Source organism: Argentina silus (genome assembly GCF_951799395.1).
Source record: "Argentina silus genome assembly, chromosome: 14".
Lineage (NCBI taxonomy): Eukaryota > Metazoa > Chordata > Actinopteri > Argentiniformes > Argentinidae > Argentina > Argentina silus.
This window is the reverse complement of record NC_139668.1, coordinates 7,639,025-7,666,171: the sequence shown is the minus strand read 5'-3', so window position 1 is coordinate 7,666,171 and position 27,147 is coordinate 7,639,025. Positions and strand designations below refer to the sequence as shown.

The following is a 27,147-nucleotide window of genomic DNA, read 5'->3' as shown; positions in this document are numbered from 1 at the left end:
GACCATACATGCACTTAAACATTTGTATTTGACAAAGGGCAGAGCGGAGAGAGAGGCACACACCTATATGTGTCTTTCTTACTTCATCAAGGTTGTGATTTTGTGGCTATCATTAACTGATAACATTGATTCACTGTGCATTCATCTATGGAAGAAAATATGAATTCTCCACCAATCATGACAAGGCAGGTGTATGATGAATTGGGATGGGCGGGGTTTTTCTAGAAACGTTCTTGCGCTTGCGTGAGGCGTGTAGCTGGACAAGGACATAGGGGAATGGAATGACATTTGTGTAACGTCTGATACCTAATTTCGCGACGTCTAGGTGATATATAAAATGTAAAATTCCTGAATTGGAAGAGTATCCTTAGGTATATTCCAAGGGCGTTATTTCGGAACGGACTCGATCTGGGTTGCTTCTAACAAGGTATGCATGCTAGCAGCTTGCTAGCTGGCCAACTAACGTTAGCTAACCAAATGTTGTGCCAGCCATTAGAATGAATAGGTGATCTAGCCAGCTGCAGCTAGCCATCAACTTCAAACCGGCTAACGTTACATAGCTAGCGACTGTGGTTCATTTGTTTGCAAGGGATCGTGACTGCATTACAGTGTCTTATGCGCAGTATACCCTCGCTTAGTTTCAATATTATCCAATACTGTGTCACACAGTATTGTATACACAGTGTGTGATGTAAGCACTTCCATGATGGGAGCTCAGCTGTCAATTTATCCAGATCTATCAGCTATTGTTTTGGTAATTGTCTGTGCATTCCCTCTCTGTTCTCTGGGTAGTTTGGCTCCAGTTTGTCTGCAGCAGCCACAAATGGACAGTGAGTGTCTTGAATGTGGTTAGGACAACGCTGTGAGATGTTTGGGAGGCAATTATGATGATCTTGTGCTCTCTGCTGCTGCCTCTCACGTTCAGTCTGTCATGTGCTAGCTACTGGCATAGTCTTTCCATTGATGATCCAGGAACTTTGATGCAGCGAAAGTAAAAGAAGAGACAGGCCGTTTTCTTTTATTTGTTGCGTTTGGATTAACACGTGAAAGACTGTGTGGTTTGGCGGTAGGCACCTAAGATTTGTTGTTTAGGTTTGTTTGGGTTCATGGTGGAATTAGAATGAAATTCCAAATCAGTGTGCATGCAACTCTAAAGTGTAACCCCTCAATGTCCAAGGGCATTTCAAGTCTTGTTAACCTTTTCCTCCAACCTATGATACATTTGTTAATGCAAACGTTCAATCTCGATAGATTATTTTGTTTTGTATTTCAGTTTCACAAATACTGCTTGTGCAGTTTTGCTGATGATAATTTCTATGTGAACCTAAATGAAACGGTATGTGAATAGCCTAAATGAAATCACAAGAGCAGTCCATTAAGAGGCCTGTAGGCTGTAGCCCATGATCATGCATTGCAACTGTTTGTCTATGCTATACACAGACACACTCCATGACTTCTGTTGAAACTGCCATGTCATTGAAATTATTTTAGCAAAAAAACAATTGTTCCCCTTCTCAGTGCCATTGGCTTCCCCTCTTTCCTCCTTTTCTATGTTTTCGGGAGCAACATTTACAATTTGGGATCGACAATAGGAGACTTAGAAGACAGGGAGCTGGTCCTTCTCACCATCTGGGAGTTGCCGTGGGATGGTTAACTGGTGACTAGGTTGCCCCTGCCCTGCTCCCTGACGTGAATGGCTGTGTGCAGAGGGGGCATTGCCTTCTGGGTGGGATGCATAAGGAGCCATGGCAGCAGGCAACCAATCAGGCAGCAGTGCTGGAGCCTCGCACAGGTCAGTTTACATACTTGTATCACAGTAATGTCATATTTATATAACTATTATTCTCTGTCTGTATGAAATAATCTTATCTTTCAATTTATAGGCCTATAGTGTCTCACCCTGTGTCTTTTGGTGTGTAGTTTCTTGGTCTCTTTTATGGTCTTTGGTTTAGACAGAGCAATGAGGAAATGTGAAAATATTCATGTCTTATTCAGTTGTTATTATAATTAATTTGTTTAGGCTCTTGATTTACAATGGAGTGGACAATCCCAACCTCTGAGCAGCGCATCCTGGGCCCTCGTACCCCCCAACAGTCTGAGATATCAGAATAATAAGCAGCCATCCCTCTCACACCCCTTCCACCATGCGAGCCAGCCACAGAGAACCAACGGCTTTGAGGAGGACTGGGAAGAGACCATCAGTCTGTGTGTGTTGGTGCGGCCCGGGGAGTGTGACGGCCAGCACACCCTGGTGGAGGTCCCTCTGTTTGGGCAGACAAAACTGGGAGAGCTCCTGGCCCCGGGACTCAATAGGCCCATGGAGTTTCTCTTCCCCCTCACCACTGTCGACGGGAGCAGAGAGGATGACATAAGCATCAGGAGGAAGGTAGAATATTCGGGGGTGAACGATGGAGAGACGGAAAAGCGAGAGAGGGGTTCTTTCAAAAGCCTTTTTGAAATGGAAGGGTGTCCTGCTCCTTTTATGTATGGATCAGGTTTCTATTGCTTCCACTGCCCGGGGATGGAGCCGCTGGATGGTTATGGGGACAAATCAACACATATGATTGGACTTGAGAGAGAGCCTCTGGACCTCTTGCTTTTGCTCCCCACCTCTCTATGCAGCAATGCTGAGAGAGAGGGGGTGGAGGGGAATCAGAGAGAGAGGGAAGGAGAAGAGAAACTGGCCATGATCTACGAAAAGCTAAGGATTGAGGTAAAGCAGGAGAGGGGAAGAGGTGGGCTGGGTTAAGGGAGGAATTCTTGTAACTTGCTTTCTATCTATACATAAATGAAGTATTTTGTATAGGCTATCTCTTGTGTGATAAATCTCATCTCTGCTCTGAAATTATGATTCTCTCTTTGTCTGTGTGTTGCAGCTACCCAGTTTCTTTGTGAAGAGCCATGATTACACCATTTACTCACCTGAAGTTGAGTTCATCAATGGACTTCTAAATACCAAAACAAGGTAAATGCTGCTTACTGGCTTCTGATATCACCAAGTAATATGATTCTCTCTCATAATTGGATGATTCAGTTGTCTACAATCCCTCTCGTCTCTGCATTATTGAAACTATTGATTAGGTTTGGGCATATGGTATTACCGGGTGAAGAAGGTATTTAAGCTGATACCGGTTTATGCCTGCCAATACCGTCTCCATCTGTGTTTTGCCATTATTACACCCACCAACGTTTTGTTTAATAAACATAGTCCAAATTATACTTGAACACAAGCATCACAAGGCATGATCAGTAACTGTTGTCTGATGGGTGGAGGAGGTCATAAATCTGTCTTTTGGGCTGGTAACGATAGCAAGAGAGGGAGAAACTACTTGTCATAGATTTGCTACATGTTCAAGTCATTTGTAAAAGTCTGCTAAAAGGTATTACGTATACCGGGGTATTACGGAAGGGGAAGCATACTGGTTGGAGAATTCTAGAGCCCAACAGATATATCGGAGCACCGATATTATCGGCCGATATTGAAATGGCTGAATTTAGCAAAGTAACGTTAGCTCTTTGGACTGCAGTCAATTAGCACAGTTGCGAACTAAAATGATGTTACTGAACAAGAAAGTTATTCGGCATACAGAGTCACACAGTAAGATATTATTGTCCCCCACCAATGGCTGTCAAACTATTTCTTATCTATCTCTTTGGTTTGGTCACAGAAAAAAAAAAAAAAGTTTATGAATAAGCTGAAGCTTGATTCAGTCTTCATTCCATCACTGTCCTTTTATTTTACGAGTTAACATGGCTAGCTTGTATCCATGAATTTCAGAGTCAGACGTTGGAGCTAACTTTTGTCACATGCAGCTTGGGTGCTGCACAACACAGGTTTGTTTACTCTCGGAATTGACCGCTTTGATAAAGTTTGTCTTGGGGAGGGGGAGGGCTGGGGTAAACCATTACTGGAAATTAGTGGTTGGCAACCAGAAAGTGCAGGGGGTGTTCTAACAGTAGGTTTTAAGAATGCTTTTCACATGTTTTTGTAAAAGGAAATATAGCTGAGTATAACAAAAAAAAATCAGTCGATGATCACACTGTGTCACAAGTTAGACTGAACAGCAAATCACTGATATCACTGATATTCACTCAATATGCAGTGCACTGTAAAAAAAAAAAAAAAAAGAATCGGCAGATGTATGGTTCTCTGTGAATTTTGCCCCCCATAAATCGGTATTGGTCCCAAAAATCCAGTATCGGTTGGGCTAGAATTCTAAATACCGGCCCAAGCCTCCTATTGATTATGTCTCCAACAGGGGGCGCATGCTTTACCAGCTGAGCCTGTCGTTATGGCAACTGCTGTGTCTGTGCTACTACGCGGAGGCCAGGATAGAGGTTCTGAAGCTGACAAAGCATGTGGAGGATGGGACTATCAAGGCTCGCTGGAGGGTATGGGGTCTCCCCTTCCACTCACTGCTGCTGCGCTTCTACAGGAAGGACAAGACTCACCTGTACAGGTAAAACATGCCAGAATTATACTACAGATTGTACTATAGTACTATACTACTCCTCTGTACAGGTAACATGTGTCTCAGTATTGCAAGAAGATCTATGTTCGTCTGAAGGATGGGAAAGCATGAATGTGTGTCATGAAAGAATGTTTTTTATTTTTTTTTAAATGGTCATACTACTATAAACATTGACTTTCACAGGTCATACGATGCATTCTCTACCTTCTACATTGGGCACGATGGACTCATACACTGTCACAAAGTTGAAAAGGTGGGTGACTCTTTAGCACAGTGTTCAATGACCCTGACATGAAAGGAATGTTGGTAACAGGACTTTGTCTTTTCCTCCTTGATAAAACCTCACCTACTATCTTGTGTCTGCAGGTGATGCAAGCTCAGCCCCCAGTCCTGCCAGGAGTGACCTCACTGCTGGCTGGGGCACTGGTGGCCCTGGGGGTGCAGGAGAACCGGCCCGCCCTCAACCTGCTGCCCCTCCTCCTGTCCTCTCTCCGACAGGACAGGGACTGAGAGGGGGGGGGGGGGGAAGGGGGCTGAGGGAAGGAGCATGAGTGTAACCATCCATGGAGTATATGTGAGTGTGGGAGAGAAACAAAAATGACAGATCAGCGCACATTAGAAACGGGAGACACATGCCATGAATGTTGTAAAGAAAACATATCCCTGATCACTTGAACTATTCTCCCCTCCTGTATGTCTGCTTTGAAAATAAATGTAAAAAAATGTAAATTTTCTTCTCCACACCTGTCCATTTAAGCCACTCTCTGTGGCTCCTACAGAAATAGAATAGCAGCTATTATTTTATTTTGCAATTCATGACATACAGTATATCCAGTAAGTCACCGAACTTGAGTCAGTTCCTACTTAACCTCAGCTCCCAAAAGTCTTCCTTCCTCACCTTGCAGAAGTGTGAGGGGGGGGGGGGGGGGACTGGAGACATGTAACATGCTTGCAATAACCAAATTATAATTCCAGGAAAAATAAAAGCACTTCAACCACTTCATCACGTCTGCTGAAAGCCAATAGAAATATGACAGCTCGCTGCCCGTGCTCCATTCAAACACAATGGAATAACAATTTCTCCAGACCTCCAAAGGAGGCGTGAGAACAACGTCATTTGGTGGTATGTCTACACGATGGCTTAGCAAGTTCCTAATTAACGCACAAATTGCTTCTGTGAACCGCTACGGGCCTTCACCCACGGTCACACTCGTGAACTTTGTTTTACTGTACATAGCCTAAAGCTCTATTTTTTACTGCATTACATTGGTTACTGTTCAATAAAACATTTAGTGCAATACTAGGAGTGAGGAGAAAAAAAAATGACTAGTATTTGAAATTCAATGGATTAGTCGATCAGTTTGTTTATATTTCACCACCACTGCAGTTGCACGGCATGGTACCCCCAGTTACTCAAGAGAGCGTACGTTGTTGGGTTTGACATGTCCTCATCCCATTGGTAGTTGAGTTGAGTGTGCCTGGGCACTGGACTGCCCTGTCACCTCTGAGGAGAACTTCCATTTGATGAACACAGCGCTCACTAACTTCCTTTCAGAAAGAGTTCAGCAGAGGCTAAATGCAGCAGGGGGAGGCTGATGGAGGTAGCAATCGGAAGACAGGCTCATTGTAGTGCATGGATTGGAATGATTCCGTTCCATGCATTACAATGAGCCCGTCCTCCGATTTCTGCCTCCCCCAGCCTCTACTATTATACAGTGATGTGATAGTTGGCACTGCAGGGCTCATGGCACCCCATGGTCAGGCCCAGGGTCTTTGTGGGAGACCCTCTTCTATATGGCTACACTTGAATGTGGGCCTTGTTCTCACTCATGCTTTGATCTCCCTCTACACCGGTTTAGAGGGGGGAATCGAATGAATGGCTGGTGGCTGTACGTGCCACCGGGAGGCCACTACGGATGCATGATGTAGTGTGACTGTCTCTGTGAGCACTACATTAAGACTCTTTATTTTGAAATGTACATGTTATTAATATCATGTCATTATTATTATAAAATAAGCACCTTTGTCACAAGCCCATCCTACCTTGGTTCAGTAGTGGTACAGTCCCCCTCTGCTGCAACATGTGGAGAGGAAACAGCTGCAAACTGTACTGCAGTAGACCTCAACAAACAGGGTTCATGTCCATGATACAGTAGCTATGTGGCTGACCTACAGTTAGGACTCTGGAGTCATGTGGCTGAAATATGTGACGTTGCCTGTTTGGGGCTGACACTAGCCTTTTCCTTTGTTATATCTGATGCAAATTGAGTATGTTTACTCTAAACAATGACCGGTGATAGGAATTACTTTATAACTTTATGGTTTAGAAGTCTCAAATAAGTAAATGTAGAATATTGAGTACCTGTTTCCTCAGAATCGAGCTCAAGCATTCTCTGTATAATTGCTGTTATAATAACGTTTCACTCATCACTGGATCTGTCAGCTTGAGAAAATGTGTGCTTTTTCAAATTGGGCAATAAAGCATGCTGTATGTTAGATTATAGCACTGCAGTTAAGATTATATGGTATGAATCTGCAACATATGTATGGAAAACATGACTGAATGCTGTGTCACTAATTTCTGATTTTTTCTCTGCAATAACCCAATCTCTGGTGTGAAACTTGGTTATGTGTGAATAAAAAACGAGTGATGAACATGTATCTGCAGACTTCTTGACTAAACCTTTCATCCTATACTGTATCCTACAATATTTATTTGTTCTTGATTACTTAGGACAGATACCATCACATTGACACACTGGGTAAACAATCATCTGGTTTACAGTATACCAATTCTGAATATCTGTCCAAAGATGGGTTTGTGTGGGAGCAATAATGGCTAAAGCCATGATCACATCAATAGACAAAGACAAATATGCTGTGATATTACATCCATGTTGATTTGTTTATTTTAGAACAATGTTCACAAGCACAGAGCATTCAACTTCTTTTTTTTTTTTTACAACAAGTTCTAAAAATTATAGCAATTATTTAATTTATGGCTAAAACACCATTGAGCTGACAAACCCTGTATTTGCACTCAATTAAAATAGACAAAAAGATGAGAATTGACCTTAAAGTTACTGCCGGCAGATATAGTCTCCCTGTTTATTTTTACTAAGTGCCATGTTTTTCACGTTGTTTACCTGGAATGGCGGGCCAGCCAATTCTCGACTGCGGACGGTACTTTTCAAACACAAATTCCAACAATCACCTCTATGCTAGTGGTGATACGGTGGGTGATCATGTGTCTGTGCTTCATTTGACCTCTAGTATAGGTTCCAAAAGAACCATAGCAAGCATCTGTGACTTGATTAACCTAACAAAGACTAGCTTTTGCAATTACATCACCTTATTATTACAATGTACAATTTGTGCTAATTTACAACAAAGCTTTATAATGACATACAAATGACAACCAGTTAGGGTTTGTAGAATGGGAAAGCATTGCTTTGAGGGAGTTATAGCATGGGGAGATTGATGTGGTCCAACAGAGATTGACATTTTCCATAGATGACAGGTCGTAAACGCTTCCTGGATTTCAATGATTGGCATTTTCAGTGGCAGTTCAATGACAAAGCAGGGTCAGTTAATTCCGTCTTCTGTATTTCGGCTCTTTCCAAATGTCAATGGACATGAAGACCCAGTGGGAATGTTTCAGAGTGAAGTCTGGATACATGGTTGACAGTGATGGAGTCAAGGGGGTTGTTGACAGGTCTGACAACCAATAGGATTAGGAGTCCTCCAGGGAGAAAGCCCGGTGTGTGTTGGGGAAGCGCTGGGAGTTGTAGTCTGGGTCCTCCCTCACTCTCTCCTTTATGTCACCCCTCACCTAAGCGTAAAGATGGAGAAAGTTCAGTTAAGTCTCTGTCAAAACTCCTAAAAACATTACAGCCCTTGCCAAAAGGAGAAACACTGAACCTGGCCCTTTCTCAAATATTAGAAACCTTCCTCGCGTCCTCCACTCGCTTCTTCTTAAGGAGAAGAACCTAGACCTTCTCCTCCAATGCGTTGAGTAGGAAGCGGGTGGAGGAAGGAGGAGAGGATGCGTGGAATCGAGTCTCTAACAACTGAGAAAGGGCCACAGTGTCCACATTCCCCACCCTTTTCACTGAAGTGTGAACATGAGCACTCCCCGAAAAGGATTTCAAAGTACATTGTTACACCAATCCTATGCTTTCAAATCCTCATAGGGGAGTGCAGAAGTGCATACCTCAGGGAAAAGGGTGGAGAATTGGGATGCAGGTGATGAGTAATAACACATTACCTGCTCCGCATAGGCCTCCTGCAGCTCTGGCCTCTCTAGCTCACCCTGCAGGCTGTCTGGAGACGTGACAGGCCTGACTCCTGCTGTCCTGACAGCGCGACTCACTGCGTCTGACAGGGACAGGTGAGGCCCTTCACCCTGGGCCGTCTGGGGATGGATAAACACGTCAAAACAGTTGACTAACTCAACAAACACTGTCAGAATAAATCACACACACTTGACACAATACAGCTAACCAACCATTCATTTGAGTTGTTCAGACAGGCCTATTAGATTTGCATGTATGTAGTGACGCATAGAATAGTCTAGTGGCAGTCTAACTTTAGAACCGCCTCCTTGTGTGAAGCTACGCTAGGTCATTGTTAATGATGGCATTAGTGCTTTATCTCACCTTCCTGCGCTTGGCAGGCATCCCATGTAGGTAGGCGTCAGACAGAGGAGGCTGGGCCTTCATCTTCCTCTGGGACAGCATGTCATGCCTGAAGATGGGCACCCACTCCTGACACAAACACACATCCATGTTACTGCACCGTTTAGGGATAGAGGCTAGACATGAACTGTTACACCACCACAAAAAAACACTGGCACAGAGACAAACATCACCACAAGACAGAAAAGAGTCCCAAAAAAAGGATGCGGGCGTAAGATGGATGTGTTGAGAGTTCTTACAGAGGGTACCACAGCTGCCCAAGGCTCCGCCTCCGCCCCTGACTCCTCCCTCTCGGCCGCTGCCATGGCCATGGCTCCTCGGGTCTCCCCTGACGACGCCCTCCTTGAGGGTGTGGTCTCGCCAGGAGGTTCCCCGACCTCACGGCTGTCCCCTGCTGAAGCCATGGCCTCTTCTGCTGTGGTGGCGGGGGCCGGGGACAGAGTCTCATCCATCTGGGCAGAGGACAGAGAGAGAGCAGGGGTAATAAAGGTTTAGCTTAGCTTTGCAACAGTGGTTATAACCTTAGTGTAGGGGCAATAAAGGGTAAGCTTAGCTTTGTAACAGTGGTTATAACACTGGTTATTACCCGAGAACTGTTTATGTGATTGTTTCATATTCTACCCTGTAGCTAGCATGCTAAATCAATGAATTGAATAAGTTAGAATCAGAATTCTTTTATTTAACCATGTATATTTGCACAAACAGGAAATTGACTTGGTGAGGTTAAATAAAATAATTTGCTTTGTGTTATAGCACAAGCTGCTCTGTGTTATTGTCTGAGGGTTACAGGATTCAGTGGTAGAATTCAGAGATGGTCTTCTGCATGCCTTGGTTGTAACGAGTGGTTATTTGAGTTACTGTTGCCTTTCTATCTGAGTCTTGGTCAAAAGGGATGTCCTTTTGAACGAAAAGATAAGCTTTTATAAGAACAACGACAAGGTTCATTCTATGGAGTCATATAGAAAAGGATACGGTAACAAAGTCTGATGATAATGGCAGAGACAAAGAGAACAATATGTCCGAACGCTGTTCACTCCCAGTTCTCTCTCTTAATTACCAAGGCTGTCTGCACTTCCTCTCTCTTGGAATTTCTTGGAATTACGGGATGTCCAGTGTCCTTATCTCCCTGACCTTTGCACTCTCTGATAACAACGCATGTAGGCTAAAGAACTTGCCTGGGTTCACAGGAAGTGGTGTGTTCATGGTAAAATGCTTGAGCTTAGGGTCATCCACTAACACAGGATGAGTTGGTGAGAAGTTTCAGGGTTGGGGGGGGGGGGCTAAGATTTTGGAACTACTGAAAGAAACGTAGTAGGGGGTACAACCGTCATTCAAGTCCAAGCATCAAATGTATAACCATCTCCATGGCAGGTTGAATAAACGTTAAAAAGAAGAGGATGAGAGAGGAACAGACACAGACACACACACTCTCTCTCTCTCTCACCTCCACGCTCGGAGTCTCTGACTGCTGCCCGGCCTGTGCTTCAGCCCCTGCCCTCTGCGTCAGCTCGCTCTGTGACATCACACAAGCACTGTACCGTTAGTGCTACCATTCAGAGTAGAATAACAGACATGGAGGTAGAGTCTAACGCCACAGGGTTTGGGTTAGGGTTAGCATTGTGACTGCCTATGGCCCCTGGTCCGAGCATTGATTACTTTAATCTTATGATGACTGATGGACAGATGATTCACTTACTTAAACAAATGTATTTGTCGTAAGTCGCTTTGGATAAAGGCGTCTGCTAAATGCCGTCAATGTAAAATGGGTTAGGGTTAGGGTTGTACCTGTGTGTGGATGACATAGTGCTGGATCTGGTCCTCAGTAACTGGGTTTTGCTCCAGTATGACATGGAGCCTCAAGGTCATCATGCTGGTCAGCCAGTTCACCAGACTGGGGTTGACCTCCGCAGACATCCTCCTCTGTAGGCATGCAGAGAGAAGAGAGGGAAATCAAACACAAACCAAACAAACCAAACAAACAACAATACAATAACAATATATAACAGGGTTCAAATCCAGTGGAGGCTGGTGGAGGGAGAAATCGGAGGATGGGCTCATTGTAATGCATGGAATAGACTGAGGATCGCTATCAAACACGTGTTCCTTCAGAAAGCCTGTGTTTGACGCCATTCCTTATTCCGTTCCACGCACGACAATGAGCCCGTCCTCTGATTTCTGCCCTCCACCGGCCTCCCCTTGATCAAATCACAACCCAAACATGTGCTCTGTGATTCAACACACAAGCAGGTGTGGAAAGTCCAACCAAATTCATAAAACCAAGGTTTCAATAAAACCAATAAAACCAAGGTTTCACGGTTGGTAATATAACCAGGTGAAGACAACAGAGGGTGTAGAGGAGGGTATAGAGGAGGGTACTGACGATGCGGTGGTTGATGACCGCGGTCAGAGCTCTCTGCTCCCCCCGGAGGCAGTACAGATTGAGGGCCAGACACTCAAACAGACCCTGGGTACACAGCAGCAGCAGGCGGTGGCCAAAGGTGTGGTCTGCAGAGAGAGAGACAGAGAGAGAGAAATCGTACACACATACAGTGAGCAACAGCCTCACCCATGCATAGGTCAGAGTGGGGCTGCAGACAAATCGGACAGGATTCGTATACCGTCGCGAAAACGTTTCAATGGGAGCTTGTGATCCGTGTGTACCTGTGCAACGCAGCACGTGTGTGGCCATGCGTGTGAACAGCAGTCTGAGGAAGGACATGTTGGTTCGGATGATGTCCACGTCCTCTCGCACCGTAACTGTGGCCTGACAGAGAAGCCACAAGTACAGTGTTAGCGCCTTATCAACATCCTGCCGTGGCTAGATGTTTCCTGACTGTGCGACAGGGGAGATACCAGGACTTACAAAACTCTCTGCTATGTACTCCTCCAGACCATTGATGAGGTCCTCAGCAGCTGTCTGCAACAAAAAAAACAACAACAACAACAACAAATGCATTGAAAATCCCTGAATCAAAACACAATTCTTAAATCATTATATTTCGAGACATAGTGGAAGGTGCAAGGCATCAGGTGTTCACTTCCAGCAGGTGGCAGCAGAGCGACTCACGGCGATGTTGGCGTCTGTAGGCTCGCGGCCCTGGAGGTAGTGCTCGGTGAAGAAGTCAGTGAGCTGGGGCTGGATGCGGCTCAGGGGCTGGGCGTTCCCATGTAACAACAGCACCATGTCCACCATGGAGAAGCTCTGGAACACCAGAGACAGCAGGTCCCCGAAGAACCCTGACAGAGAGACATGGAACAGGTGAACCATCAGATGGGAGACTGGGAAAGCCGCTTACTCGCTATTGAGTATAAATAAAGATAGCAACAATACACAATAGGGTAATACGTGGTAAGGGGCACGTATAAAGTAGCAGTGTAACTAGCAGTAAAGAGTAGAGCCTGAAGATAAGGTATGAAATAAACACTATAGGTTCAGACAGGGGAGGATGACGGTGGCCACTGGCAGGGTTCACTCACCCACAGCGTCCCCAGCTCCAGGTGTGAACAGGTTACTGATCTGGGACAGTCTCTGGATGAACTGGGCGATGCTCTCACTGTTGCCCTGGGAGGCCCCCAGGGAGCCCATCATGGTGGACAACACCCCCTGGACGATGCCTGTGAACAGCTCTGGGCTCATGGAGTCCCCACCCCCACCACCACCACCACCGCCACCGCCACCGCCAGCGGGAGCCTGGGGAGGAGGAGGGCCAGGGGTGCCGGTGGTCTGAGGGGGGGTGGGGGTACCAGAGGCAGGGGGAGGTTGCTGGCCAGGTGAGGAAAAGATGGGCTGGTTAGCCTAAAATGGGAGGAGAGCTATTTACTCTATACGCTAGAACAAACACACACAGTCTAATCACATAAAGAGGGTTACTTTCCGAGGGTTACTTTGCCTTCTAGTTACCTGGATGAAGTCTGACATGCCCTGGAAGAAACCAGGAACCCCAGGCACCGTCACAGTAATGGAGGGGGCACCTCCAGAGACGGGGGCCCCTGGCCCGGCCATTCCCCCCAGCAGAGAGCCCAGGAGCTGGGCAAGGTTGCCATCGGGGGCCCCCTCTAAAGGCTGGCCCATGGAGGTGGTGCTGGTGGTGTGGGTGGTCGTCTGTCCAGAGGTGTGAGCACAGGAGGAAGGGTCAGGGGCCGTGGTAGAGGAAGAAAAGGAGGAGGAAGTAGAGGACGAGGAAGAGGAGGAAGTGGAGAAAGAGAAGGAGTGGGATGAAGAAGAGGTGGATGTTTGGTCACCTGGAGAAATAGGAAAAAAGGGTTAGGGTTAGGGTCAATTCAAAGAAACACATTACTAAATAAAAAGAAAACACTGAAATTACTAAGGTAAAATGATATAAAACATGTTCCCTCAACTTGACCAATCACCTTGCTGGCCTGGCATCAGGAGCTGACCAACCAGACCGCTGATCATCTGAGTGAGAGGGGACGGAGCGAGGGGTGTGCCCTGCAGACCCTGGAGGGAGTGAAGAGAAGATGGAAGAGCATAGAGGAGAATAGAGTTAAAAGCCATACACATACATAATCATAACAACCCTCTCTTTCTCTCTCTCTGCTTGTCCTTGTCTTACCTGTCCTGGCTGTTGTCCAGCAGTAGGGGGCACTGTTGCCCTCAGGTTGATGGTGGTCCCTCTGGTTCCAACAGGCTGGGGGATGCGGGGACTGAAGGCCGGTCGGGTGATAACTACCCTAGCCTGAGGGGGGAGAGGGGGCTGCGACGGGGCCGCGGTGGGATCGGTGTTGGGGGTGGAACCGGGAGGGTTTTGCGGTTGCCCGGGGTGACCACCTGTGGCTGCTGCGGCTGCCATGGCAGCGGCTTGCTGAGAGATCTGGTGTACGATGGCCTGCATGAACTCAGGAGGGAGACCAGGGATGTGGATGGGTGTCACTCCTGCAGAGCAGAAACACACACACACACACACACACACACACACACACACACACACACACACTTAATATGCAAAGAGATTAACTCAAGTACATTCTACAACTACACTAGAGAGATAGGAACGCTTTCCTAAAACATAATTCCCAACCATCTCCTTAAACGTCTTTATTCACTCTTTAAGTGCACAAAGTACCTACATAATACAAGATCAATAAGTCAACAACATTTCAGGCAGTAAAAGAACACTCACCAGGCTGTCCGGGGCCTGTAGGGTTCTGTTGACCTTGGGCCTGGAGGCCGCCGGCTGAATCTGCTGTAGAATCAAACAGGGATAAAGACATTGACATCTCTGTAGGGTTTGCTATGGGAGGTGGAGATGTCCAAGATTCTTTACTTGAGTTTCTAAAGAGGTTCTGGACAGCAACTTGATAGAAAAGATGGTTCATTTGCTGACGCGTTCCGGAGCAAGCTCTTTCGTCAAAGCATGACGAACAGGCTTTGACGGGCTCCGAAGTGTGTCAGCAAAATAAACCATCTTTAAAGGGATTAAGTTGCCATCCAGAACCTCCAATTGAAATGGGAAAAACCCAGAGTTTTGAGAGCCAGCACTCTCTAATTAAGATTAAATTCAACAGAGCCTCTCTCTCTTTGTTTGTATTGCAGATCTCATGTATTGAATTTGATGCAACACTGACTGTGTACTTTTCCTTGTGTGACATTCACCCAGCAGACATTCACCCAGCAGATGAGCAGGGAGAGAGAGAGAGAGAGAGAGAGAGAGAGAGAGAGAGTGAGCTCCACGCGTGGAGTGAGTGAGTGAGTGAGAACTGAAAAGAGACCCTTGGACAGCACACCCACCCTCCAGGTTCATCTGCATCATGACCACAGGTTCCATGGACTGATGAGCGATTCTGATCACGCGTGGAGCTCCGTGCCCCTGACCAGGCTGTTGATTGGTTGCATTTGGTTGTGGAGGCGGTGCCTGCCCCTGCCCCAGTGGGTCTGGTTGGCCAGCAGACTGAGAGGGCTGGGCCTGGCCTTCAGCTGCTTGCCTTCCATTAGATGACATGGTCACTGTGGTTCCCAGGTTGATCTGAGGATATTTATTTATTTTTTAAATGATTATGTCATTGGCATTATGTTATTATGTAACAGAACACAGGGAGGTCTCTACTGCAATACAAAAACTTCTGATAATATCTCTTACACACATGGTGGCTTAACATACCGGTATAGGAATGTGGGGCATACCACCCTGCAGGAGGACAGGGGAGGTGTAGTGGGACATGGACCGTACCACGTGGAGGTGACGGGAGGGAGGAGTGGCCAGGTTACAGCGCAGGTCGCTGAGGGCAACTAAAGTGTTGCCAAGGAGACGGAGAGCCTCCCCAACCAGGTTGAGAACGCGTTGGTCCTCCTCTCTCTCTTGGGTCTGGAAGGAACAACCAAAAACATTGCAGCTTAGTGGTAGTTTAGTTGCAGTTAGTACAGCATGTAGTTCTATATCCATAGAACTACTATGTGTATTCATAGATGTGCATCCACAGAGTTTCCATTCACTGAAAACTCCTTACATTGTTGTTGTAATCTGCTGAGGTGGCTGCCCCCAGGATGGAGTGGGTTCTCTCAATGAATGGACGCAGTCTCTCTTCCACCCTCCTCACTTCAGACAAAACCTCCACAAACTCAGCTGGGCTGGGGTGACTGGGGGAGGGAATGATACTTCAACAATGGCGCCTTTCTGAGGTTAAGGGTTCCACAAAGGGAAGTAAAGAGAATCGCATAATGTCACATGAGGTGAGCTCTTACTTGGGACCAGAGTGGGGGGGTCCCTCTGTCTGGGTGGAGGAAGAGGAGGATGATGATGATGCTGCTGGGGGAGGTGGGGGAGCTGGAGGGGTGGTGTCCATAGGCTGTGCTGCTGATGCTGCTCCTGCAGTGGAGGAGGAAGATGTCGAGGTAGAGGAGGAAGAGGAGGTAGAGGAGGAGGAAGAGGAGGAGGAGGAGGAGGAGGAGGACTGAGACGGCTCCGGTTGGGATGGTGCGTCACTGGGCTGACCCTACAACAACAAAAAAATGTCAGGAATCAAAACTGGCTATTATACAACATCCATGCAACCAAACAAAAGAATAATGTTCAACATTGTTGTGTTCAGTAGTTATGGTGGGTAGGCAAGTAGTCACTGTACCTCAAGTCTGTGGATGAGAGATTGGATCTCTCTCAGCAAGCTCTCAGCCAATTGCAGCCTCATCCTTGGTTCGCTCTGCACCGAGTGGTCCACGTTGATGTGGACATCTACTGAGCCATTGCTCTAGAAACCGAAACCAAAAAAAATCATGTTCTAGAGAGGGAAACACTTTTCGTGAGGTTTAAAACCACAATGAATGAGGACTGTGGACAAAACAAACAAAATACCCATGATGTCTATCCTATTGTGATAGACTAATGGGACATGGATTTGGATCACTTACTCCAGTGCTGGTGGTCACTCTAGTGTTCCGTCCTGCCTCTCCAACTCCAGCCATCATCTGCTGGACTGACATCTGAAAAGCAAATCACAATTATTACACTGACTGTGTTCTTTAGAAACATTGAGCAAATCTTCCTCTCTTAATTGCATATCTTTCAGTGGGGAATATTGGATGTTAGATTTTACATAAACCTGTAATCATGGACGTTTTGACATCAATAACCGTTTGGAGCATCAGAAAACCAACACAAGATGCCATATCAATAACACAGTGAGAGGCTCAGCAAGACATCATAGGCTAATAAGTCAATAATACAGCCAGCACTCTCAAATACCAAAATAAATTATGCTTTAATGCATAATCAGCATAGTCACTGTGGACGCGTTTCGACGTCAAGCCTTCTTCAGCACCGAGTATATATATCACACTCTCAAGCCAGAACCATAGGATACGCATAGGACAAAACTCAAAACGGAACTTTATTTAGAGTCGAGCAGGGCTTTTCCTTATTTTAGACATCATAGGCTACCTGTAACTGCTGAGGGTCCATGGTGTTGACAGGGAGGTTGAAGGTGCCCAGCATGACGTAGCTGTTCCCGTTCCGGTCATGTGGTCCTCCCTGTGAGGAGGTGGAGGAGTGGGTGGTGCTGCCTCCTCCCTCTGCACTGCCTGAGGACACTCCACCACCCCCAGCCCCAGACTGACTGGCCTGGGGGGGGGCACGCTCCACCAGGTGGATGACCTTCCCATCTACATCTGAGGAGGAGAGGGAGAGAGAAAGAGAGCGGGGGGGAGGTGTAGATGAGATGAGACAGGGAACATCTTGTGTGCAGCATGGCTCTAACTCCTATGAGGGGATGGTTGCTTTACTCACTGTACTCAGTCAGTGTTCTCTCATCCTGGAGCACTCTGCCTTGGTAGATCAGCCTCTGCTTGTCCACTGGGATCTCCACAGATGCAGCTATGTGTTCCTTGAACTCTTTCACCGTCAACTAAGGGAGAAATACAGGCTTCAGCGCATAGCCTACTACATATAGGGTTGAACGCATTTGCCATCTATCAGGGGACCGAAGACAAACAACATAAAGTAAGATATGAAAGATATTTCCCTTATGAAAGATAAGGGAAGCAGATACAAGACCATCTGAATGATGGCTACCCTAGACAAGAGAGCAAAGCAGGACATCATACCTCTCCACGGACTTTGTAGCTCCGGCTCTGTGAATCCAGGGTCTTGACAGTTACCTCTATGGTACCTGTCTCCTCCATATTTCTCTGCTGAGATCACAGGGAGTAGAAAGATTGCATTCTACCTCCCCTGAGGGGCATTGAACTTGCCAAACAATAAAGGTGTTAAACTTTGGCATCAAGAGACTTCACATATGTTTGATCTAAATACATAAATACTAGAAAGATACAGATCTGCATTTCATGTAGGTAGAGCCACTCTGCTGTACATATAGCTACACCACAGCACATTCATTTGGAGGGGAAACCGTATATGCGTATGTTCACCATGAATATGCAATGATGCAGAGCTGCAATTTAGCTGTATCATAAAGACAGAGAAATAGACGTTAATCCCGGTAAAAACCAATTTTAGTTACAGTTAATGATTATCAGCAGAGAATTCGTTTCCCCTCATCAACCCATCACCTTTCTTGAGATAATTACGGCGGCTAGTAAGGCAGGCTATAGCAGGCTAATACAAAGCTACACGTCTAAGGACTGAGAAAACAAGGAAGAATCATGTACTATGTATCAATATGTGAATAGCGATTAGCTACCTGTTTTGTCTCCCTTCCTTGATTCGTTGTAGTAGTTGTTGTTGTTGTTGCTGTTAGCTTGGTAGCTAGCTTTAATCCCAATTACAGGAAGCCAGCTAATCTCCCAGCAGAGATCTTGTTCTTCGTTCGCTGTCACAGCGCACCGATTCTGTCACGTTCTCTGTATCCAAATGAACACACTTTCGGTGAAATTGCAATTTTATGACATGAACAAATACTTCCTCGATTCTTTAAATATTTACAGTTCATATTCCGAAATGGTTAGCTTCTCCAGAAAGCGCGACACCATCAAGTCGTCTAAGGACCCCTGTGACGCAGACAGTGTGATGGTGTCTATCTCAAACGCCTGCATGTATTTGTTTGTTTACTTGTTTGTTAACGTGCTGTTTGTTTGTTTGTTTACTTGTTTTATATGGTGGTGGGCTTTGAAAATGACATACATAAGTTTAGAATAATAATTATGGTCTATTTGGACCAATAAGGTATCAGACCTGTAGAAAAAGTCTTTGGTAATATTACAGGGGGAAAAACAGGAATCATCTAACGAACTGTGAGCGTAGGTTGCTAAAGAGATAATAACAAAGAGGATGAAACCTAAATCCTACTTACTCTCTTTGACAATAATGACCAGAAAGAAAATTGACCATTGAGTGATAATGGACCATGTTCAAACAAAAAAGACTCAGCATTATGAACATATTAAATATTTGCCCAATATCTAAAAAACAGAAGGCAAGCTTTCAGTATCCACATTTTTCAATTTCTGGAGTTAAACAAATATTAAATTAAATCATAGAATACGTTCAAGATAATTACAAATCTGACATAAACACTACAAATGGACGCTACCATTGTAATGTAGCTCTGTGATCTAGACAATTGTTTTCAGACGGACAGCTCACCATGGGGTCTCAAACAGTGAATGACGTGATGAACCCTGAGGCTTTTTGAGACTGAATTATGAACTATTATAAATACCTGTACTTGACACACTACATTCTGTCCCAAAAATAAACCCTATGGCCAGGGGTTTGGACTTTAGGTGCCTGAGCAAAAGAATGTTTCCAGCCTATATCAATGGCTATAAGCTCCAAGATCCAGAGCCCAGATCTGTTCGAGCTCTAACGATTAGTCCACATTGGTGGTTGGTATTTTCTTTAGGTGGCAGCGGTGGGATAGTCATGTTCGTGTTCCATATACTATGATGCTGATTATCAGGTTGTTCTTGGAAACAATATCAATAAAAAAAGAGATTAGATATCATTTCCTCCATTCCTTTTTAAATTAAAATTCTATTCCATCCCACATATTAACACTGGTAGTTCCTTATGTGACTTGATTGATATGTTTTACCCCGTGGAGTTTTAAAAGTCTGTTACTGCGTTGTTCCATGACACACCTAAAATTAAGCGAATTATGTAGGCCTATTGTACAAGATGACGAGAAGGGCAAGCTGAGACCGAGTGGTGTGGGTGTGGCGACAGACAAGAGGCGTTTCTGTTTCATTCAAGTGTGAAATTAAAAAAAAAGTGACTTTAGAGAAACATTCTCGGTGCTTGTAATTCGCGTGTATATTTATAGATATTCTGTAGCACATGTTGCGGAGTGTTACCAGACGACCACTACAAACTTGAGAGGGGGGGAATCTCATGACAGGCAATGCTCCGATCTAAAACTCGCAGCCTTATCGAATTGAGATTGGCTTTACACATGATACAAACCCTGGACACTGCTGCAGAGACAACTCTTTGGAACGAAAATCATGACAGGACTGGTGGCAGAGTAAACGCAGGACGTTGAGGTAATCATAGAATTAATTCAACTGTTTACAAGGGTTTGATCCCCTCCCGTGTTTGTAAAAAGACAGTCAAGTGTTCCAAATAAACTGTTCATTTTGAGTGTTGTTCAAATAATCATAAGTGTTGTTCAAAAATAAGTCTCACTCAAATTGGAGTCATCTATGTGGGTCAAATTAAATGAACACATTTAAATGGATTTATTGGGATTAAATGATTTCATTGGGAACAACACTGTTGATCGATCGATCGATCGATTTCTCTCTCTCTCACTCTCTCTCAGTTATGTTGAAGTAAAAAAAAAAAAAAAAAAAACTGCAGTCACAGGACTGCATATAAAGACAGACAGCTTTCTGTTTGAGGTGGTTAGGGTTAGGGTAAATGTGGAGATAAGAGCAAAGGAACATGTGACATGTTTACTGTAGGTAGTCACAAGTAGCTGGTCAGACTCCTACAGTGCTGGTCCTGCAGCTCTGAAGACATTTTGCGCAAAGTAGAGTAGCTAATCTTAGCATTGCAACTTCTATGTATGACCCAGCCGAAGATATAGAGTCCTATTATGTGTCCTAATGAAATGACCCATTTTTCTGTAATTGTCAAATTTGATCTCCCCCTTCCCCCTCCCCTCCCTTCCTTTTTTCACAGGCTGTTCTTTGCTGCAGTCCTGCCTCCAGACAGCCACTCTTCTGTCCTCCCTTTCCGTCATCCTCGTGGCTTTTCCTCCATCCTTCCTTCCTTCTCTACTCGGTGGAGGTAGTAGAGGTACCATGCGTCGGTTCAGCTCTGAGGGGTCCCTGCTGGACATGGACTTCCTCCCCTGGAAGAGGGTGGCATTGAAGGACCAGAGCTACTGCAGGGATGGGGAGTCGGGCACCTACACCCCCCACCGGGAGGTGGATATGCTGGACGGGGGATTCATGTCTCCCCCTCCTGCCATCCTGGAGCCTGAGTTTGGCCCCAAAAGAGCCGGGAAGGGGGAGCTGACCAAGGAGCACAGCGTCAGTGTGGAGAACTTCACTGAGCTGGGCAAGTTGGAGAACGGTCACCTAGGTGTTGTGGGCTTCAATGAGGGGTACAGGGCCTACAGTGACAGTCAGCTGGTCCCTGGGGCCACAGGCAGCACAGAGAGCATGGGAAACAACAACCAGCCACCCCCCTCTCCCTCGTTTTCATCCTCCTCCAATCCCTTCTCCTTCAAAACAATCAAGTTGTCAGCGGCCAAACTACACATGAAGAGTCTGTTTGGACAGGTAAAGTTGGACAGAGAGATAGAGAATAGTTGAAGTTGGAATGAGGATTAATAAATCCTTAGATTTGCAGTTAAGCTTAACAGCAAACATGTACCCTTGTTGGCCATATGTTCTCACTTTGCTTTCAATAATTGTCATGCATATTTCATCAAGGTACCTTGCGTGCAAGTGCATTATAACGCCTTTGAATACAAGGTTCGGCAGTTGAAAGTCTCTCTTCATGTGTTTGAGATGGCATTAGCTATAGAATTAAGTGTATCTTTTAAAGATCATGTTATAATGCTTTCCATGTTGTAATGTCGGATTCTTTCATGCCAATAATGACGCCCCAAAGGAAAATATTGTGCAAACAGTACTTCCTTAAATGTTATGCAGTGTGGCTGTAAACCACTGAACACATTGCACATTTGGGATTTACGTCAATACAGGGTGGTGTGTGTGTGTGTGTGTGTGTGTGTGTGTGTGTGTGTGTGTGTGTGTGTGTGTGTGTGTGTGTGTGTGTGTGTGTGTGTGTGCGCGTGTGCGCGTGCGTGCGTGCGTAATAGAGAGAGAGACACACATGAACATGAGGAGAGAAATTAACCATCAAAACTATTTTCTCTCCATTTCAGAGTCCCCATTCCTCACAGTCAAACCTGTTCCAACCAGAACAGAAAGACAGGTATGTTTATTATGATGCATGGTTATTCCATTTACACAACTGTTCAAAATCAAAGTGGAGAAATATTACAATCTGGAATACTGATGTAACACTAATCAAATCAAAGTACAGTTTGCAAACCCTGATCAACAGGACCTCATTAGATGTCAGGGTGAAGTGACTCTGTATCAACCAGGCATATGAACACAGGGGTGTGTTATCATGAAATCAGAGTACACCACAACTCCCCACCCTTGTCTCTCCCTAGCTTCCCTGACAGCGCTAAGGAGAGGAGATCTCGTATGCCATTTTTGCGCCAGTGGAGTCAAGTGGGCCACAGCAAGGCCAAGTTCAGCCAGGAAGAAGTGGAGAAGTGGGCGGAGTCCCTGAATGCCCTCCTAGCCCACCGAAGTGAGTGTACTCTGCTCCTGTTTTCATCTCGACTGTGGCTGTTGTGATGTCAGCAGATAATAGGTCGTTTTCGCCGGACGTCACTGGTTTCTGTGTGCTATGCAATAAAGCGGAGTGCAGCAGTTCACCTGAGCTTCTATGAATAGATTTTTTATAGTAAACAGCAAAGCCATTTTAGATTGCTATCTTGGTAGAGATTCTATTTTTGCCTGTCTACCTGTCTATTTAGAATGTTGTGTGTAAATTATGAGTGCCACAGGTCGTTGAAGGAATAAGCCGAAAGGTGTAACTTATGGGGAAACCTAAAAGCCATGGATTAGCCGCTAATTATTTTACAACTTCCTTATAACATCTCTTCAGTGACTGCTGCACTCCTCTTGTTCCACCTGCATGTTATGACATATTTCTGGTGTTGTATGACAACTATGAAGCTATGACAGTTTGAAGCTATGTGACGGTGTGTGAATGCTTGAAATAGTTCAACGCTTAAGGGAATCTGGTGATGATGCTTGTTAAAGGTCAACCCTAGTATGGGTTGTCATGGTTACACATGCCACACACACACACACACACACACACGCACGCACACACAAACGCACAATGTAGTTATCTAACTATAGATATCAAGTGTACTCACATAGCATACACACTTAAATATTGCCTAATCACTTACTTAAAGTCAGCAGCTGAATCATACCGGCAATGCTTGAGTGATTGTGTCAGTGGAGGTTAGTGTTTGTTTATGCATTGATTTGCGGTGACATCCAGTCCTATACTCAATCCACAGGTTTACTTAGTGTCTTATACAGTCTGTTTCTATGTGTAATGACGCTGCCACATTCTGTGTTAATTTATGGTCCTGTCTAGTCCAGTCACCGTGAGTGAAAGAGTGATATGTTGTAACCACTGTGTCAGCAATCTTGTGCCCTCCTTCGTTTCCCCACCCCCACGGTCTCTTTGCACAAAATATGTCGCAACCCAGTCACTGTAAGCAAAAACAAGAAGTGTGTGTTTGTAAGAGAGTCTGGGAAAAGGAAAGGATGGATGTGTGGCAGACTTGAATGTGAGAAATACTGGAAACGTAGTGTACACAAAAAAAAAAAAAGAGAAAAAAGATCTTGTACTTCAGAATACATTTTGTGTGAATGAATGCCAATAGTTAGGCCAAAGGTGTGTGTGTGTGTGTGTGTGTTCGCCAGTGCGTGCGTGCGAGTGTTGCGTGTGTCCCATCTGTGTCCCCCCTGCCTCCTCCCTCTCCTAGTAGCACATAGTGACGTTGATACTGATGCATGCTCGCACACCATAATAACCCTCCCTCTCTTCCCCTCCCGCCCCCCCCCCCTCCTCCCCCGCCACCCACTCTCAGCGGGCGTGTCTGTGTTTGGAGCATTCCTGCGCTCTGAGTTCAGTGAGGAGAATCTACAGTTCTATCTGGCCTGTGAGCAGTACAGACACTCGTCCAACAACTTCAGCCTGCAGAGGAGGGCCAGGGACATCTGTGCCACCTACATCCAAGCAGGGGCGCCACGGGAGGTACAGCCATGTCTCTGTCTGTCTGCATGTCCCCCTACATGTCTTATCTCTGGGCCTGTCTGTGGTCCGTGTCAGCATCTTTTCATGATCTGTTTGTTTACCCAGGACTGGTTCTCTTTATCGACAACTGTACTGGTTGAACAGTATCTGTCTCAACTGATCTGATATCAGTGGAGAGAGTCATCCCAGTCTGTGTCTCCCTCCCTCAGGTGAACCTGGACAGTAAGACCAGAGTCCTGACCATGCAGCTGCTGCAGGCCCCCTCTCACGCCTCCCTCTCCCACGCCCAGAAACGCATCTACTCTCTCCTGGACACAGACTGCTACCCTCGCTTCCTGCAGTCCACCCTCTACCTCTCCCTGCTCCACGCCGAAGACTAGAACCCAGGGAGAGTAGAGGTGGACAGAGGGTGGGGATAGACAGTGGCAGGGAATGCAGTTACAGAGAGTGCATAATAGGGTTTAGGTAAGCGTAGAGGATGAGGACGAGTTTAGTCATTAATTAGTAGTGGATGAGTCATTTCTGGTTGGGGTAGTGAGAGCAGAGAGAGGCTTGTTTTTTGAAGGAGGTTGCCAAGTGAAAAAAGAGATGAATAAATAGGAGGCTGTTTTTTTTTCTGTTTTTTTTTTTCCATTAGTTGGCATGGCCCGTAAAACTATGCAGATCTCATTGTAATCATTAAACATCCTCATTTTTGGCCACCCTGAGAGCAGCGATAGTCCCCACGCTCCAGTGAATGCATTCAGAATTTCCTTCGTTGACAGAAAGGAAAAACACAGGCAAGAACAAGCACTCTTGTGAAAAGGTCAAAGTACTTTGTGAGTTACTTATATAGTGAAGTTGGGAAAGCAAAGCAAATTCACACTGGCGGAGGGGACCAGTACAAGGAAGTAACCTTTTAGAAATGCTTCCTGGAACCCATTTTGAGAAAAGGATTCCAGTGTCCTAGAATTCACCCCGATGAAAGGTTCTAAAGTATCAACAGACATATCATTTGTCAGGAAAAAGACACTAACCCACCCATACTTGTTCCAAGTCCTGTGACACATCTAAACCAGTAGGCAGTGTCCCTTTTGCTCTCCGCATGATTTGAAGTCTGTTAGTTTGATGCTGTTCTCATGTGTTTGCTCCTGCATCAGTGACAACCTTAAAAGACACCCTCATATAATAGGGGAGATTGAGATCGAAAAATCCCTCCCAGCATACCCTCTCCAGACTCTACTTTAGAGGTATTCTAAATTTCAACGTGTGGAGGATCAGAAAACAACCTACGGATATATGATTTATTAAAGTGTATCATTTCTTTGTTCCTCATATAAAAAAAAAAAACGGTTGGTTGTCACAGTCTTTTAAAGATGTATAAATAAATATAATTTTTTTGTATATTACGGCAGTACTTGTTATTACGATGGATCTCAGTGCAGAGTGGAGTATGGTTATATCTAAACCTTGCTCAGTAATGCTTGAGCGTAATAACCTATATAACACTGGGCTGAAATGGTCACGTCTCTATCCAAGGCTGTATGACCCTGAGGAGGTTGTGCAGGCGTTGCTGGGATACGAAGCCTGTGCCTGTCATAGGGTGCTAAGCCAGATGGACTGTACGTGCCATATGCATTGTGGACCACCACTCTTGGACAAACACACTAAAGCCTTGGAGTCAGACGCCACAGAGGTTACGAGTGACCACAGCTGCGCTCAGCTCTGCTCTGCTCAGCTCCACTCTTTCTGTCTGACTGGGCAATGAGCATTCATGGGTAATAAGACGTGTGTGTTTGTATCTTTCTCTAGAACATACTAGCCACATTTGGCCCAGTTTTATTCTGGTAAAATGATGAAGGTTTTTCTCATCGGTTTAAAGGTGTAATCTGTAATTCATACAACAACAACAAAGCAGGCTGCCTGCTATTTTTTGTTAAACAGCTGATGGATGGGATTGGAGAAATGTAACCACTCTCAATTTCATAGACAGAGCTATGGATTCAAGGACTGGCCATCCATGAGATGAAAACTCGAATTTTCACCATGAGTTAAACAGTCGCTTGAATGCCACAGCCTATTTGAGTATTATTGCTGACCATGTGCATCCCTTCATGGCCATAATTTACCCATCTTTTAATGGCTACTTCCAGCATGATAATGCACCATGTCACGCAAAAATCTTATCATACTGGTTTCATGAACATGACAATGAGTTCAGTGTTCTTCAGTGGCCTTCCCAGTCACTGGATCTGAATCCAATAGAACACTTTTGGGATGTGGTAGAACGGGAGATTCACAGCTTGAAAGTGCACCTGAAAAATCTGCAGGAATTGCGTGATGCAATCATGTCGTCATGGACCAGAATCTCAAAAGAATCTTTCCAACATCTTGTGGAATCAATGCCACGAAGAATTGAGGCTGTTTTGAGAGCAAAGGGAGGCCCTACCAAGTATTAGTATAGTGTTCCTAACAAAGTGTTCGGTGAGTGTATATCATTGATATAAAAGTCCAAAACTTGATGTACCAATTACAGATCGCCCCTTTCAGGTTCCCTATGTAGAGTAAAACATCAAGTCAATTTAAAATCTAATTCATTGTAAATCCAATGTATAATTTCACAATCCACCAAGCAGATCTTCTGCCAAGCAGAAGTGAATGGCTCCATGATAAAATGGGTGATCAAAGATCTACTAGGAGTGCCCTTTGATGGCAGGGGCACTTAGTGGTAAATGTTTGACGTATAATCAGGACAGGAATGTTTTGGTGGAACTAATCTGTTTGACTGCGTTTGGGGAGGTAGCAACAGGAGCTGTGTCCCACTGACAGCCTGTTGAGTTGTAGGTGTAATACCTGACACGGCCAAAAGAGTGCAGTGCAGTAGATTCAGGGGAATAAAAGAGAATCGTGTTTGCTACTATATCATGATTAAGGTACCTTAATCAAATGTTGTGATTCATGATCCGTTGATATATAAAAAATGAAAACAGAATTCATAATGCAATTACAAGAACATGGGATGAGTGTTTCTGTGATCAGTGCAATTTATTTCTGTATAGAAAACGTCCTCACATACATTCTTGCATAATACATTTTCATCAGATTAAAAAATAGCATTAGTTTGCACTAGTTACAAAATAAATCTGCATAAATTGTGCATAAACGTTTGGTAAAGTCAAGTGTAATGCAATGCAATGCAAGCATCCCCCCCCCCCCCCC

The 27,147-nt window shown here is 45.1% G+C and overlaps 3 protein-coding genes across 10 annotated transcripts; 2 read left to right on the top strand and 1 right to left on the bottom strand.

Annotated features, from left to right (window-relative positions):
- Nucleotides 1-269: 269 nt before the first annotated feature.
- On the top strand, nucleotides 270-7,131 carry cUnh6orf136 (chromosome Un C6orf136 homolog). The gene is made up of 7 exons (XM_083684804.1): nucleotides 270-427; nucleotides 1,593-1,792; nucleotides 2,021-2,713; nucleotides 2,877-2,965; nucleotides 4,260-4,460; nucleotides 4,656-4,725; nucleotides 4,839-7,131. Exons 2-7 carry the CDS (start codon nucleotides 1,694-1,696, stop codon nucleotides 4,980-4,982), a joined length of 1,296 nt encoding a protein of 431 aa, XP_083540930.1. The 5' UTR covers nucleotides 270-427; nucleotides 1,593-1,693; the 3' UTR covers nucleotides 4,983-7,131.
- Nucleotides 7,132-7,417: 286 nt separating this feature from the next.
- Nucleotides 7,418-19,249, bottom strand: bag6l (BCL2 associated athanogene 6, like). Of its 7 annotated transcripts, none has more exons than XM_083685229.1 (26): nucleotides 19,222-19,249; nucleotides 18,320-18,479; nucleotides 17,724-17,865; nucleotides 17,407-17,524; nucleotides 17,062-17,288; nucleotides 16,533-16,604; nucleotides 16,250-16,372; nucleotides 15,870-16,120; nucleotides 15,635-15,764; nucleotides 15,289-15,492; nucleotides 14,919-15,153; nucleotides 14,311-14,373; nucleotides 13,744-14,063; nucleotides 13,541-13,628; nucleotides 13,071-13,411; nucleotides 12,647-12,965; nucleotides 12,237-12,406; nucleotides 12,033-12,086; nucleotides 11,831-11,933; nucleotides 11,550-11,674; nucleotides 10,955-11,089; nucleotides 10,614-10,682; nucleotides 9,409-9,621; nucleotides 9,131-9,238; nucleotides 8,740-8,886; nucleotides 7,418-8,304 (listed from the first exon to the last, which is right to left on the bottom strand). In XM_083685229.1, the coding sequence occupies exons 3-26, from the start codon at nucleotides 17,799-17,801 to the stop codon at nucleotides 8,206-8,208; spliced, it is 3,792 nt and encodes a 1,263-aa protein (XP_083541355.1). In that variant the 5' UTR covers nucleotides 17,802-17,865; nucleotides 18,320-18,479; nucleotides 19,222-19,249; the 3' UTR covers nucleotides 7,418-8,205. The 7 variants fall into 7 exon arrangements, with proteins under 7 accessions (XP_083541355.1, XP_083541352.1, XP_083541358.1 ...); XM_083685226.1 differs by lacking the exon at nucleotides 19,222-19,249 and adding an exon at nucleotides 18,562-18,625; XM_083685232.1 differs by lacking the exon at nucleotides 19,222-19,249 and adding an exon at nucleotides 18,562-18,625 and having other exon boundaries at nucleotides 12,647-12,932.
- A 599-nt stretch (nucleotides 19,250-19,848) lies between these two features.
- On the top strand, nucleotides 19,849-25,332 carry LOC310815249 (uncharacterized protein). 2 transcript variants are annotated; one of them, XM_083684989.1, is made up of 6 exons: nucleotides 19,849-20,120; nucleotides 20,761-21,365; nucleotides 21,977-22,026; nucleotides 22,286-22,416; nucleotides 23,783-23,949; nucleotides 24,159-25,332. In XM_083684989.1, exons 2-6 carry the CDS (start codon nucleotides 20,883-20,885, stop codon nucleotides 24,327-24,329), a joined length of 1,002 nt encoding a protein of 333 aa, XP_083541115.1. In that variant the 5' UTR covers nucleotides 19,849-20,120; nucleotides 20,761-20,882; the 3' UTR covers nucleotides 24,330-25,332. The 2 variants fall into 2 exon arrangements, with proteins under 2 accessions (XP_083541115.1, XP_083541114.1); XM_083684988.1 differs by having other exon boundaries at nucleotides 22,274-22,416.
- The last annotated feature ends 1,815 nt before the right edge of the window (nucleotides 25,333-27,147 follow it).